The sequence below is a fragment of the Lepisma saccharinum genome, chromosome 13 (genome assembly GCF_977018435.1).
Source record: "Lepisma saccharinum chromosome 13, izLepSacc3.1, whole genome shotgun sequence".
In the NCBI taxonomy this organism is placed as follows: Eukaryota; Metazoa; Arthropoda; class Insecta; order Zygentoma; family Lepismatidae; genus Lepisma; species Lepisma saccharinum.
Window position 1 is genome coordinate 1,791,825 of NC_139241.1, and position 14,743 is coordinate 1,806,567.

General features: G+C 37.2%; 1 protein-coding gene across 2 annotated transcripts in view; it reads left to right on the forward strand.

Moving 5' to 3' along the window:
• Tfb1 (transcription factor B1) overlaps positions 1 to 14,743 on the forward strand; it is a 97,840-nt gene that overhangs the window by 73,153 nt on the left and 9,944 nt on the right. For both annotated transcript variants that reach the window (XM_083133773.1, XM_083133774.1), the window contains exons 5-9: positions 2,203 to 2,446; positions 7,634 to 7,787; positions 8,727 to 8,898; positions 11,542 to 11,842; positions 14,264 to 14,439. In XM_083133773.1, the coding sequence (XP_082989899.1) occupies positions 2,203 to 2,446; positions 7,634 to 7,787; positions 8,727 to 8,898; positions 11,542 to 11,842; positions 14,264 to 14,439 (1,047 nt within the window). The remainder of the gene's footprint in view (positions 1 to 2,202; positions 2,447 to 7,633; positions 7,788 to 8,726; positions 8,899 to 11,541; positions 11,843 to 14,263; positions 14,440 to 14,743) is intronic.

Consider the following 14,743-nt stretch of genomic DNA (forward strand, 5'->3'; position numbering starts at 1 on the left):
CAATAAACATTAAATTCTTTATGTATTTCACATTAATATCCTTGACAGGGCAGTTGTTTTTATGCAAATTTTTGTGATCTTGAATTCACGTAAGTTAGATAATGAATGTGCTGTTATATCTTTTATTTATATACCGTCTGTTTACCAATGCATGCAATAATAATACAATATTAATGAATTAGATACTTTATTAATATTTTAAATATAATTATCGTTTAATTATTTTAAACATTATTATTTCTGAGACATTGGTTTGGACCCCCTCTGAAATATATTTTTAGATACATGTTTCTCAAAGAGTCTTCTTTTATCATGTTTCCCTCCAAATTTGGGCCATAGGGCCAATGCTATAAGCAAAATTCCGTTTTTTTTTTCCACAAGCTGGCAATACTGCTGCTCTCCAGATAGTGCAGATTTGATGAAGGATTTCTAGAAAATGTGTACAGTTAAATACGAACATGACAAATAAAAAAATATGTGGATAGCCCATAGATTGGATAAACAAAAAAACTGTCAGGATATCCGGACATTTGGGATAATTCAGATATTTGAAATCCATATAAAAAATTATCCCTTATCTGGATAAAATTTTATCCAGATTTTGCCTTCCCTATTACAGATATGGATCCTCAAATCAGAAATTGGAATGTGGATCCTTGAATCTGTTTGGCCACCACTGCTACAGGTATCATGTGGATCGAGGCACATGGTGGTTTGGATTAGACTTTAAACTGTAGGTCCAGTCCCGATTAGCTTATCTGTGCAAGCAATCAATGGGGCATAAATGTTCAAGTTTTTGGTACAAAAACTGCAAATTTAAGGATCAAAAGTGGTATATAAAATGGCATTTCAGTTTTAAAATGTCCAATTTGATTAGAATATTATTCAATATTAACATTTGCTTTGTAATAGCATATTTATGTAATTGTTAGGGTGTAAAGTTTATCCCTGTGTAAAGCCATCCATTATTGCTTCTCAAATTTTGCAGCTGAATTAATAAACTTTCCTTGTTTTGCATAACTTGCAGCATAATTCAGACTTCAAAAAATATTGCGTCAGTTAAGAAAACTTAAATTTCATGTTTGAGAAGTTTATTTCTCATTTTGCAGTTGATTTTGCATCTTGATGTGACAAAATGTGCTAGGAAAACGTGCCTCGCACCTTTCAGAAACTTGAGAAATGAGCATTACTACTTGTTATTTCACATTCTATGTTTGTCAAGACTAAATATGCATTTTCTTACCTGTGTTGGAGTGGCAAAAGATGGTATTTCCAATATGGTGATAATTGAGCAGTGATATTTTTACGTGATAAGCTTGTTTCCATGTTAGTTGACTAAAGTTTAAAGTTGGCCCTGGCACAGGGTCGAAACGTTAATGTGTGAAGTGCTCTTATGTAAATAAAGACTGCCTTGGTAAGTATATTCAGTGATATTTATGGTGCTTAAGGCAGAATCGCACGAGGATAGATTTCATGCTGGATTTTCCAGTTGGATCTGCTAGTTTTCACCTCAAATGATTCTATTTAACGTACTCGTTTCTAGACTTTTGTTCCCACAAGGCTTTGCACAGAGCAAACGAGCTAAAAGGATGGATGGGTGACTTGAGAAAGAATGTTCTAGGGAAATAGCTAAGGGTGCTATTTTCCTTACAATTACGAAAATTAAATTTTTAAGAAAAAGAACATGGGCTAGAAATTGGCTTTAAAGAAAATATGAACTCTAGTCATACATGACATTTGCAGGATTCATTAATTTAAAATAAAAATTGGTAATTATAAAGGTTTTTATTTTCTGCCAATCGCAACTGCCGTGTACAAGTCTCTTTGCTATGGATACATTCCTAAACATTAATAAACACAAATGCACCTAATTTCTGTTACTTTTTTTTTATTGAAAAACATAAAAATACACTTGGAAACCATTGACAAAAAGAAAAACCCTTTCCAACATGACTAAGCATTCACTCTGGTTGTCACCACAGCCTCGAGTAGATAAGTAAGTTGCAATTAGAGCACAGTCTAGTTGCCAAAACCAGCCAGGTAGCCAGTCCATTGTTAAATTGGGGATTTTAGCAGGAATTCCAGCTCCATTTGATCCAGCCTTTAAAATGTGTGTGTGTATGCATGCATGTGTGTGTGCACTCATTCAGTTGTGGGTGATCAGCTTGTGTTAATGAAGGCCAATGTAATTTTTCCTTGCAGGCTGATATCAAACCTCAGACTGATGGATGTAATGGTTTAAAGTACAATTTAACTCAAGATGTTTTAGAGTCCATTTTTAAAACTTATCCTGCTGTGAGAAAGAAGCATTTGGAATATGTGCCTCATAAACTTTCGGAGCAAGAATTTTGGACCAAGTTTTTTCAATCTCACTATTTTCATAGGGACAGAATAAATGCAGGGACGAAGGATATATTTACGGAATGTGCCAAACTGGACGAGCAGGGTGAGTTGAAGTTTTTCTGTCTCTGCATGGATGTTCTTTTATGTACAGTCACGGACGCTTCTAGGTTGTAATAATATTGAAAGTCAATGGGATTGTTACAACCCAGAAGTGTCCGTGACTGTACATATTGTAGATTTTTTTCTTATTTACGGTTTTCAGTTAGACGTTTATTTCTAATTTGATCAATGCTACATTTATACAGGGTGCGGAAATAAATTAGGCAATTTTAAATAGTCTACACTTAAGACAAAATACATAATACGTTAGAAAACATACATAATTAAGACAAAATGAACTACTTTATTCATTGAAGAACAAACACCAGAAGAAAATACAAATATAATCCTTTCATTTTGATGTATTTGAAAATAATGTTACTGTGATGACCTCCATTTCGTTCCACATTCTCTATCCGTCTTTGGGTAGAAATTTGAGCCACTTCTTCTCGATCTGATCTTTAAGTTCTTTGAGGGTGCATGGGGGTTGGCTGGAATACTTTTGCTTTCAAATACCTCAAAGAAAATAATCATATGCCAGGTGATCTGGTGGTTCAAGGAGTATCCTCATTGTTGTTTATGTAATATGCTTTTACAGCAAATGCCTGCTGTGCCCCACACTAATACTCCATCACAACTGAATGGAAAAGCAGGGGCTGCAAGATGGCTGTAGTCATATATTATTACCTCTGGTGCAACAACTAGCTATATCCAGTGTTGCAAAATCACCTGAATTGCCGCATCCTGTATTAAGAGAAATTTAATACACAAAACAGTTTATTCAATGAATCTTGTCAATAATATTCTGTTAAGTGTCATAGATCAGAACACTTGATTTTAAAAGCAGCTTTCAAAAATGTGGATTAGCTACAGCTACTCCTGTGTGCTACTTTTGCATAAATAATTGAACAAGTACATGAATATTCAAAAGAAGCCCACAAGAGTTCTACAAGGTGGGCCATGAATAAGTAGCCCGATTCCACAGTAACCCATGCCAGTCTTTATTGTTCATTTAATCTGGAACCATTTCAAGCATCTCATATGACAAGTGAGTATGTTGCTAGGCCTTTAGAAAAAAACAATAATAACTGTAATAATAAAGTAATAGGTACACATTATAAACATGCCCAGTTTGTGGACTACTTTTTCGTGGCCAATTCTGTACTTAGGTAATATGTTCCATTATTTGTCATGATACTTGTCGTTCCATGTATTTTGATACTAGTGTTACTATCAGCGACTTATTTTTGAGAATAAGAAGCCTATCAACTCAAATTTCATATCTGATAATTTCCCAAATTAAGGGTCAGCTGGATCTTTTGACTGACGCCAGTTCAGCTGTTTTTGCATTTTCTCTGCTTTCCAAAAACCGCTATGATATTCCAAAATCTGAAGATTTGCATATGCTTAGAATTGTTTCTACAGCATTCATGTGAATCTTCATGTGGTTTGCTTTCGCTGTTGCCTAGATACTATCAGTAGTTTAATAGACTTACGTACCATTGAGAATATGTAGCCAACAGCGTAGGAAAACTAAGTGAATGCTATAGAAGGAATTCTAAGTTGTAATTTTTCACATTTTGGAATATCATAGCCAGGGCTCGAAAAATCCTGGTCACTAGGTCACCATGGCGGCTAAAAATTTAAGCTTGGCGACTGATCTTTTGCTGTAATATTGCAGTTTTTTAAGTTTCAGTGTACAAAACTTTGAAGATTGTAAGTTCAAATTGCAGTAAGTTAGCAAATGATTTTTTTTATCAACGTTGTGAACATTCTATAAAATCAGTAACAATTTCTTACTCTTTGTCCCCAAACACCTCCATTTCCCGCTTTCTCAAATAATTTAGCGATGTTTTGAATATGGTGATGCTCAGCTTATCGACTGATTGATTTGCTTTATTTTACTTCGCTTTTTGTGCCACTTTTGGCTAATTTGCAAAGATGGTAATGAATTATGATATGATGAAATTGATGAATGGACACTCACAAACTCACAAACATCCAAGCCCAGTCCGGGTTTCAAAACCGGGACCCCTGGCGTTGTACCGCAATGTGCTAACCACTCTGCCACAGGGGCTGGCTCAGCTTCTTATACGAGGGTCACTATTTATATTTTGAGCCTAAACTGATTGAAGTTAGGCGCGATTTGACGTTTGCACGGAATCGTCTGGCATTATTGACCATAACGTACTTCAAATGTTTTGTCAATAGCTTCATTTGTGTTGTTTATGTTGCCTTGGAGATTGCGCTACAACAATAAAATGGAATTAACTCGTGAACATTTTCGTGCGATGATTTTTTACGATTTTCGACGTGGATTATCAAGACAAGAGTGCATCGATCAACTTACTTCCACATTTGGCGATGAAGCCCCATCCTTTGCCACTGTGAAACGCTGGTATAACTAATTTAATCGTGGCCGCCATTCGCTCACCGACGAGATTCGCGAAGGTCGTCCAAAATCAGTTGTTGTTCAAGAAAACATTGATGCTGTGCAAAACCTAATACTGCAAGATCGTCATGTGACATACTGTGAGATTGAGGCAACCATAGGCATTAGTTCCACCAGCATATATAAAATATTACATGATCATTTAGCTGCGAGAAAGGTATGTTCTCGTTGCATCCCACACAATTTGACAAAAACTCAAAAAGACGCTCGCGTCAATTGGTGCAAACAAATGCTCAATAAATACAATCGTGGTGCTTCAAAAGACGTATATAAGATTGTAATTGGTGACGAATCATGGATATATATGCATATGAGCCGGAACGTAAACAGCAGTCGACTGTATGGTGTTTCAAGATGAACCCAATCCAACAAAAGTTGTTCGTGCTCGAATCACATCGAAACAAATGGTCGCCTGTTTTTTCGGGAAAACTGGTCATGTGGCAACTGTGCCTTTAGAGGAACGTAGAACGGTCAACTCTGAATGGTACACGACAATTTGTTTGCCAGAGGTCTTCGGTCAAATACGGAAAACAAACAAACGCCGTCGGATAATTCTTCATCAAGACAATGCCAGCTGTCACACATCTCGTCTAACAACCGACTTTACGAACAGTCAAAAAATCGAATTGATGGGTCATCCGCCGTACAGTCCTGATTTGGCACCCAATGACTTCTTCTTGTTCCCGAATGTCAAGAATAAATTGCGTGGCCAACGATTTTCGTCAGCGGAAGACGCCGTTGATGCGTTCAAAAACCATATTATGGAGGTGTCTCAAGAAGATTGGAAAAACTGCTTTGACAAATGGTTCGAACGAATGCAAAAGTGTATTGACCATAAAGGAGAATACTTCGAAAAACAATAAAGCAGTTTTCAATGCCAAATTCCTGTTTTTTCATTGTTAGGCTCAAAATATAAATAGTGACCCTCGTAGTATCCACAATTACTAATTAGTAGGTGGTTTCCTGGCGCCTGATTTTCAGAGCTGGCGCCTAGCTCTGAAGAAGATGTTTTGAGCACTGATCATAGCTGTTTTTGGAAAACAGAGGAAATTAAAAAAAAAAACAGCTGCCCTTCTGTCGGCCAAAGCTTCAGTGAAACCTTAATGTTCGCAACTGTATTTTAAACAAGAAATATAAGTGGCCACAGTGACCAACAACCAAATGAAAACAAGCTAAAGGTGAAGGCATTTTCACATTTTGCTAAGCAACAAATTAAATACTACTGTCACATACCTCCAAATTTTCCTCAAAATGCCAAGTTGAATTGTAGCTTTTGCTACAAGCTACAAGAATTTGCAGCAAAGATACAATAACACACCTACAAGTAGGATGCTACTGCTGACCACTGATAAGTTTATTACTCATTACATTGTTGGAGTGTATGAACTGCATTAACACTGAAATGATGAATAACTTTTATCTCCTACAAAGTGATGAACTCGGGGAATTCAAAATCTGCTTTTTCCCTGCAAAGGATCTTGGCCTTTTTGGTCAAGGTTGGTGACTCCACCACCTGTGAGGAACAATTTCCCGTTAAGGAGAGGAGATACAGTTACGCACCAATTGTGCATTTATTTCAATATCGCCCGAATGGGCACTGCTACTATAAAAAAACCTGGGGGTATCCAAGAGTATGAATTTGTCTCCATGTTGCAAGGGGAAACTTTTTTTATGTTCATTATTAAGCTGGACACTATGTTTGAAAAATATGATGAATAACAATTTTCCCATGTATCCTTATGGGGAACCAACTTCAACATCGAGTTATGGCTAATCAAATGGAAGTTTCGACTTTTGCGCTGCTGAAATGCATCTTCAAACTGCCCGCGTCCCGTTGCCTTTTTCTCTTCCATCAGAAGTTTTATATTCACAAGAGAACGAATCAAATCATACTTCCATATGATCAGTGCTTTTCTCCTTGCCTCCTGGCAGTATTGCCAAACCTGATGCGCATAAAAGAACTAAATTTCACCTTAAATAGAGTTGAAACTGACTTTCATGTAGCTAGATTTACGAAGGCTGGATAAAGTGCCTCCTAGGGTAATGTTGGTTGTCAAAGGGGTGGGGCACTGCTATTATCGTTAACTCTAAATTGATGACAATTTATTGTGTGTTTTGAACATCTAGATCTGGCGGCATCGCCCATCTCAACAATCCACCGATGGTCATACAAAATCGAAAATAAACTAAGCAAACCATCCAAGTTTGCTCTTGGTACGAACTGTGCATGTGCTCTGAGAATTTTAAGCCCACAATGTTCAAGAGATAAATGCCACTGCTGCCCTGTTTACCTTTTAAGTGGCATGACAAACAGAATTACACCATGCAGCAATTACGTGATGAGAGGTTATAATCCAATTTTTGGACTGAATAAAACTGTGTGATGATTGTGTGGTGAAGTATTGTATTTTTTTATGTTTTTGTTTCATTTTCTTCTCTTCCTGAGCAAAATCTCAAGAGTATTATTATATGGTAATTATAATAATTACAAATATTACCATCATTGCCAACCAATTGTACCCTGTCACTGGCATGAGTATCATGTTGGGGCTGTTGGGACCTACCCATGAATTATCCCTCCGATATATGTGATTTTGTAATATAGAAACAATGTAATTTATTTTCAATTTTTTATAAAAATATTCACAATTGAAAAATGGGGGACAGTGGTGACGCACTCGGCCCTTAAGGTAAGCTAGTGTTAATGTACTTAATATTCTATTGTATTTTTTTTTCCAGAAATAAAAAATGACCTGGCAGGTGGCATTGACGATCCATTGGTTGACATTTCATCGTTCGAAGACAAAAGCCTTGACGAAGGCTACGGGACTGGTGTGGATAAGACTGTAGTGCCTCAGAGTGTAAATATAGTCCATCAAAATATGATTAAAAGGCAAGTTATTTGTGGTTATATACCAGTTAACCATTTTGATTTTGTATTAATACAGGTCATTGTTGTTGAACATACAACTCAGACCAAAATAGTGGAAGCCTGATTTGGTTTTGGGCATGTAAGGGGGTGGCCTTCTGGCAATGCACCCAAGAACTAACCTTACTTCCCCCTCACTACCCTGTAGTGCACCCCAGGAACTGCAGTCTTCCAGGCCGACGAGGCTCGGCCATCTCGACCTATGGCCAGTGTAATCCTTCCTAGGGCTGTGTTGTCCTGTGTTTGTCCTTGTCCGTAACTATGTGCTGAGCGCTTCTTTACAGCCTCATCTATTAATTATCTAAGAATACTTGGGCAGATGTTGATTTTAGTTGCAATAAGGGGCAAATAATCCAAGTGTTGACGCACCCAAAAGCTTTTAAATCAAACTCAAACTTGATTGGTTTTTTGGGGGGACCAAGATGAGAGAACTTAAAATGTGGAAAAACTTAAAAGTAGGACACTTTTATAATAATGTTGGTGTTAAAAACAACAATAATTCAAACACTCCATGCTTTATGAAACTAATAAGAAACAATTACAGGGAGTAGAAAAAAAAAGTTATAAACTTTGCATAATGCATCTTTACATTATTAAAATTAAATGCCAACTCCTGCCTACATCTGTGGCTCAGCATTTTAAATGGTTGACTTCTAATCTCAACAAAATTCCCAGGTTTCAGTCCACTTTGTGAATGTCTCTTCATTAATTTAATCAAATCATCACTCATCCTCATCATCGTGATTATCCAAAATGGACAGAAAAGTGAAACTAAATAACAAAAATGTTAACTCCATTGTTTGATCTACGTATGTTATAGATATATGTATATTTTACAAAACAAATGTAAATTGAGTGATTATAGTGGCGTAACTACCATCTAATTCTTTCCCTTTCTTGTAGGTTCAATCAGCATTCTATAATGGTGTTGAAAGCCTGCCAGCAGAACACAACTTTCAACAATCAAAGCGACCAGAATTCTCTGCCGGTTTCCAGTCAATCCAATGAGATTATGTCCAAAGCCAATAGTTCAAATTCACATGATGCGAGTATTATTCAGCCTAAATCTAAAAGGGTAAGTTATTTTATATTTTTACTTGAAATTCTCCCATTTGTTTGGTGTGGGTTGTGTTTTTCACTTAAGCTTTTTTTATTATATAGTTCCCCATGTATATAGCAAGCACTGTGCCATGAAGGCACATGTAGGGGATGTGGGGGGTAGGGACCCACACATTCTCTATCTCTGCCATTCTGGAGGTGTTATGATCAGCACCATGCTCCAGTTACCTTTACCCCCACTTTTTTTTTATCATCACTTATGTTTGTTATTGACCTCTATGTGAGAGGCATTCATGTTTCGGAGAAGAAAAATATTCATTTTCTAGATGAATAGAACAAGAATACTTTTGTGGAGAAAGTTGGCACTTCTTTGGATTATATCTGGAAGACTATGTCCTTTGATGTGTGAGATATATTCACAAATTTTTGAAGCAGTAAATTGAATTTGTTACTGATGAGGAAATTTCTCTATCATAGTACAGGGTCATTAAAAAAGAACCCCCTGCTTTTGTGATTTTATTCTGTGTGGAGCCAGCAGTGTGCATAACTTTAAAAAAATGTGCATATCAGGCACTGATGTACACCCACATAATGACAATATATTCCGTAAGTTCTCAGAATAAATCACGAAAACAGGGGGTTCTTTTTGAATAACCCTGTATATATCCATAACAGTTACATTTTCATATTGGATGATCTCTTATAAATATTGATGCCAATAAACTTTTTCTAAATTTCACAAGTGTCATAATGCAACCTTTTTATCAGGTATCAATATTGGCCGATTTACACTTACGATTGGTTTGTCTGTAAAATTACTGATTATTACTGATTAAAATTACTGATATTTTTTATGGATATACCTAGTTTTTCGAAGCAAATGTCTCAGTGTCTCAGTTTGCAGTTTCTTTCTCAAATAAGAACCTAGTGCACTAACCTGCTCATATGCTATAAGAATGCTGCTAACCTGAACATAGAGATGATTTTAAGCATGCTTTGACATTAGGGAAGCTGCATCCATTCATGATGTTTGAGAAACATTCTCAATTTTCTACTGGAACATTGACCCGAAAAAAGTTTGTACTGGGATCGGAAAAAAAAATCTCAGTATAATTCTGACTTAACCTTTAGATTCCCCTTAACCTTTAGGTTGGTGCCTTCCCGAATTTCAATGGAAAAATCTGGAGTTTGCCCCCTCTTCCCCCGCTATTTTGGTTAGAAGGTGCAAACGGTAGTATTCTTTTCAAAGAATGGACGTTTCTCAAGAGAATGAAACATGTTTCATGTTCCCAGGTCCCATACAAGTTGAATAATGAGCCAAAATGTGAAACACTGTTTGGAAATGTGACATGGATATGTTGCGGAGAGGGGGGAGGGGGAAAAGGGGGGGGGAGGTCATCAATGTGAATTTCCCAGTCTTGCTCCAGACCTGCATCAGAGTTTCCATCCAAACATAAGAGTATGAAGGTCCAAAAAGCACATCCATTTCGTAATCATCACCATGATACCATATGGTATCATCGAGCCAGTACGACCTTACTTTTGATGATCCCATATGGTATCATTGGCCCAGTAAAGGTTAAAGCTGATAATTTCTCTGGACTTTTCGTCAGTGAAATTCCAAATGACTGGGTTTAAAAGTGCTTATTTTTTTGTTTTCTGCATACAATTGTCTGAAACATCGTCCAAATGGTAATTTTTATTCCAGAAATGCAACAACAATCACTTGATGGACAAATGATGTGTAGAATTTGAGATTTCTCACAGTTTGGAAATTTCAGTTTTTTCCCGACTTAGTTGAGAAATGTCAAATTTTTCTAATTCTGAACACTTGAGATTTAAAGAATTTCCCATACTGATCCTGTCCACAAAAAAAAAAAAATCATCCATACCCATAGTTATTACTGCCATCCTCCATGACAGAGTGGTTAGCACAGCATGCTGTGACGCCAGGGGTCCCAGGTTTGAATCCTGACCTGAACATGGATTTCCTAAAAGAAAGAAAGAAAGAAAGAAAGAAAGTTGTGTCTCCCCCTCCATCAATGTCATCCTCATTGTTGCAATTAGCCAAAGTGGCAGATAACAAAAGTCAAATAAAAAAAAATAGTTATTGCTAGAGGCATGGATATTTTGTTTTAGACTGGAACGCAAAATGTGACATAACACATTATAATATTAGATTTTCATGTTTTTGAAAATTGTGGGGTGCATTTTCCTACCATGTTTGGGCATGAAATGATGCAAAATTTGAAGTTTATTTACAGACGCGACACTTTTCTGAAGTCTGAATTATTCTGCGAGCTATGCAAATCATGGAAAAATTGATTAGTTCTGCTGAAAAGCAAGAATGGACTAATTTACACAGGAACGAACTTAATACTCTGATAATTACATAAATGAGCTATTAGAAGGGAAAAGTTTACTTTGTGTAATAAGTACAGTATAGTTATTATTAGTTTTATTTATTTGTTTGTACGTATAGTTTTATTTATATGGGATTTTATTCATTCTAAAACCAAAATATGTCCAGTTTTTGTATCAAAATGTTGAACCTTTTATTTACAATGAATAAGTGGCTCTAGCTATTACTGTTAATGAATTTTATATTGGCACTTCATTGTTATCGACCACCCCTAATTTTTATTAATTTTAATTTCAGGCGAGACTATTAGAGAAGCTAGAATATGATGATTTAGAAAGCAATACTTCCAAATCAGGGTCCACTTTGAACCTTTCGAGGGTGGAAAGGTACCTGCACGGACCAACCCCCGGTATATCGCAGGACTATCTGTCGAGTGACGACCTGTGGGAAAACATGAGTCAGTTACAGCAGGAAGTGCGGACCTGGAATTCTCACAAGACGAATAGTCTTATAAGTCCAGCGGCTGCCGTTGGTGCACTCGGGGAACTCATGCCTGGAGGAGCCCTGATGAAAGGATTCCAGCAACACTCATTATCACGTGAGTAAATCAAAGTCTGTGGCACTTAGGGTGACCAACTTTCGGCATTGAATTTACAGGAGATTTAGTCATGGCAAATTTTGCTCATTTTTAGTAACGTGGCATCTTTCCAGGAAATGTTTATGGAATGGATAATATTAAACAAAAGAATTAATTTATATTGTACGTGGTTGGAGACTTAATAGTGGCAACACTGCTGTATATACACACCATGAAACGGAGCCGGTGTTTCTCTCTTCTAACACATGTTAGTTTGATACCTAACCTAACTAACTAACTCCCTAGCCTTCTTAAACCCGAAGGTTCATGGCTGCAGCAACACAGGCCTTCCATCTTTCCCTATCTTGAGCAAGTTCTATATACTCTTTTCCATCCCTACCAATTTCCCTTAGGTCCATCTCAACGTTGTCCCTCCATCTTCGTCTTGGCCTTCCTACAGGTCTCTTACCATCAGGTTTCCCAACAAGAATCCTGTAAACTCCTCTGTATGGACCAACGTAGATACACAGGTACCTACACAGAATGTAGAGGTACCTAACCTACCTCCCAGTAAATTGACTCTTCCTTCAAACACTAGACGCATGCGCAGCGACGAAAGGAATAGAGTATTGTTGGAGTTGGCAGTCTATTAAGTTAGAACCACACTAATCTGAACATTGTGGTGATTCTCGTATACAACTGTGATGATGTTATCTTAAAGCATACCATACCTCAAGGACAGACAGTCATGCACAGTATTACTGTCAGTTTTTGGAAGATAACCTGTGACCTGCATTGCAAAAGAAGAAGTGACACTTTCTGCTGAATCCTCCCATCATTTTGCAGGACAATGCTTGGACGCATGTAGCGCAACCCGTGGCTGATATGTTAGCTCAATGGAGCTGCCAGGTGCTCTACTTGGATTTGATCCCTAAGATGAAGGAACGGCTTCGTGGCATTTGCTTCCGAACTGTTCCAGAGATTGTTCAGGCAAAAGACCGCTCCATTCAAACCATCATCAGAACAGAATAGTACTACTTCCACATGGCTGGCAAGCGTTGTACACAATGGTGGTGACTACATCAAAGGGCTGTAAAAATTGTTTTTTTGTGTCATTTGTAGAGGCACATATTTTTGGTAAATAAAAAAGCAAAATTTCGGTACAAAAACAGTCAATTTCGGGTTCAAAAGCGGTAAATAAGATAAAATTTTGGTGTTATAGCGATGAATAATCACATCAAAAGTGCTATATAAAATGACATTTTGGTTTTAAAATTGTGAATATAATCCTAAATTTGATTTAAAAACTGCACTTACTACACAAAATAAACTTATCCCTTCTAATAGCACATTAAATCATTACCAGAATATTAAGTTTACTTCTCAAATATTTACAGCAGAATTAATCAATTTTCCATGAATTGCATAACTCACAGGATACTTCAGAAAGTGTCTCGTCGGTATATAAACAGTTAATTTCATGTTTAAAGAGTCAATTTTGCATTTTGCAGTTCATTTCACATTATTTCGTGACAAAACAGGGTAGAAAAATGCACCTCAGACCTCTCAGAAACATGAAAAATGAACATTACAGCATGTTATTTCATATTTCGTGTTTTCGTCAAAAACGAAATTTGCATGCCTCTAGTCATGTGTAAATGAATATTTGCCACTATTAAATCTCCAACCCACATATATACTGTATTTACACATGTAAATGTACCCTGTTTTTTTATGAGGAAAAGTGATAAAGAATTGTATCTCATGCATAACGTGCAGTGTAATTCAGGCTCAAGAAATGGCTTTCTTAGTTGTAGGTCGTAAAGCTATGCTGATCAATAGCAAATGACATCATCCGTTGCTATGTTGACCAAGAGGAGAATATCATCTTGTGTATACAATGAGTCACCAACCCACACAACTCCCCCCCCCCTCCCTCCACTCCAATATGGAATGGTTGAAAATAGTAGCAAGTAGTTTCTAAAGGTGTCATTAGGTGGCAGCACAATCAAGCTTGATGATTCAGCAGTCGCTAAATAGCAGATGCACGCATGAGCAGCTGAGTTTAAAAATTGCGACCCTGCTCAAGGACTATACGTGGAGATGATTCGAGCTGACAGGCGAGTGACAATAGACAGCATATGAACTGTAACAGGGTGTCCTCATGGTTTAATGTACAGTATAATGCATGATTGTTTGATTTCCGAAAAGAGTGCACGCAGTGGTGACAAAAGTTCGTGGATTATGATGATGAACGTGAGGTGAGACTATTGCTGGGAGAGCAGCCCAAAGACTTTTATGCGACAGGTTTTGGGGGACTAATATGGGGTAAGTGTATCGATGTTGGTGGAGATTATCTATTTTCAAGTCAGTGTCTCACTTAGTGTTTTTTAATAAACGTTGCAACCTATTTATTGGCTTACCTTATTTTAATATTTTCAGAACTAGTGCCTCCTACAACAGAGCAGGAAATGAAGAACATGTACACATCCCTCTGTGAACTACTGAGACATTTCTGGGCGTGCTTTCCTCCAACAACACAGTCACTAGAAGAAAAAGCAGTCCATATGCACGAAGCACTTCGCAGGTTTCACTCGGCAAGACTGAAAATGTTTGAGGTGAGTTTCAATATTGTTACAAGAGCTCCTACGTAGCCATATAGTTGGCTGATGAAGCAGTCAGGATTACAGTAATAAACTATTAACGTTCAAGGAATATTTGTTATTTTGTATCAAAGCAGTAATGTCGGTTGTCCCACACCGTGGCCGTCCGGCGATGCAGACTGTTTCAGCCAGGATTTTCTTGCTGATGCGGGCTGATTACAGGCGAGGGTGGAAAAGGAACCACCCCTCTTCCTTTCCTTTGACGTCTAAAATGGGGCAATCAGTTCTGGTTATATTCTTGAAAACGAACAAAATCATA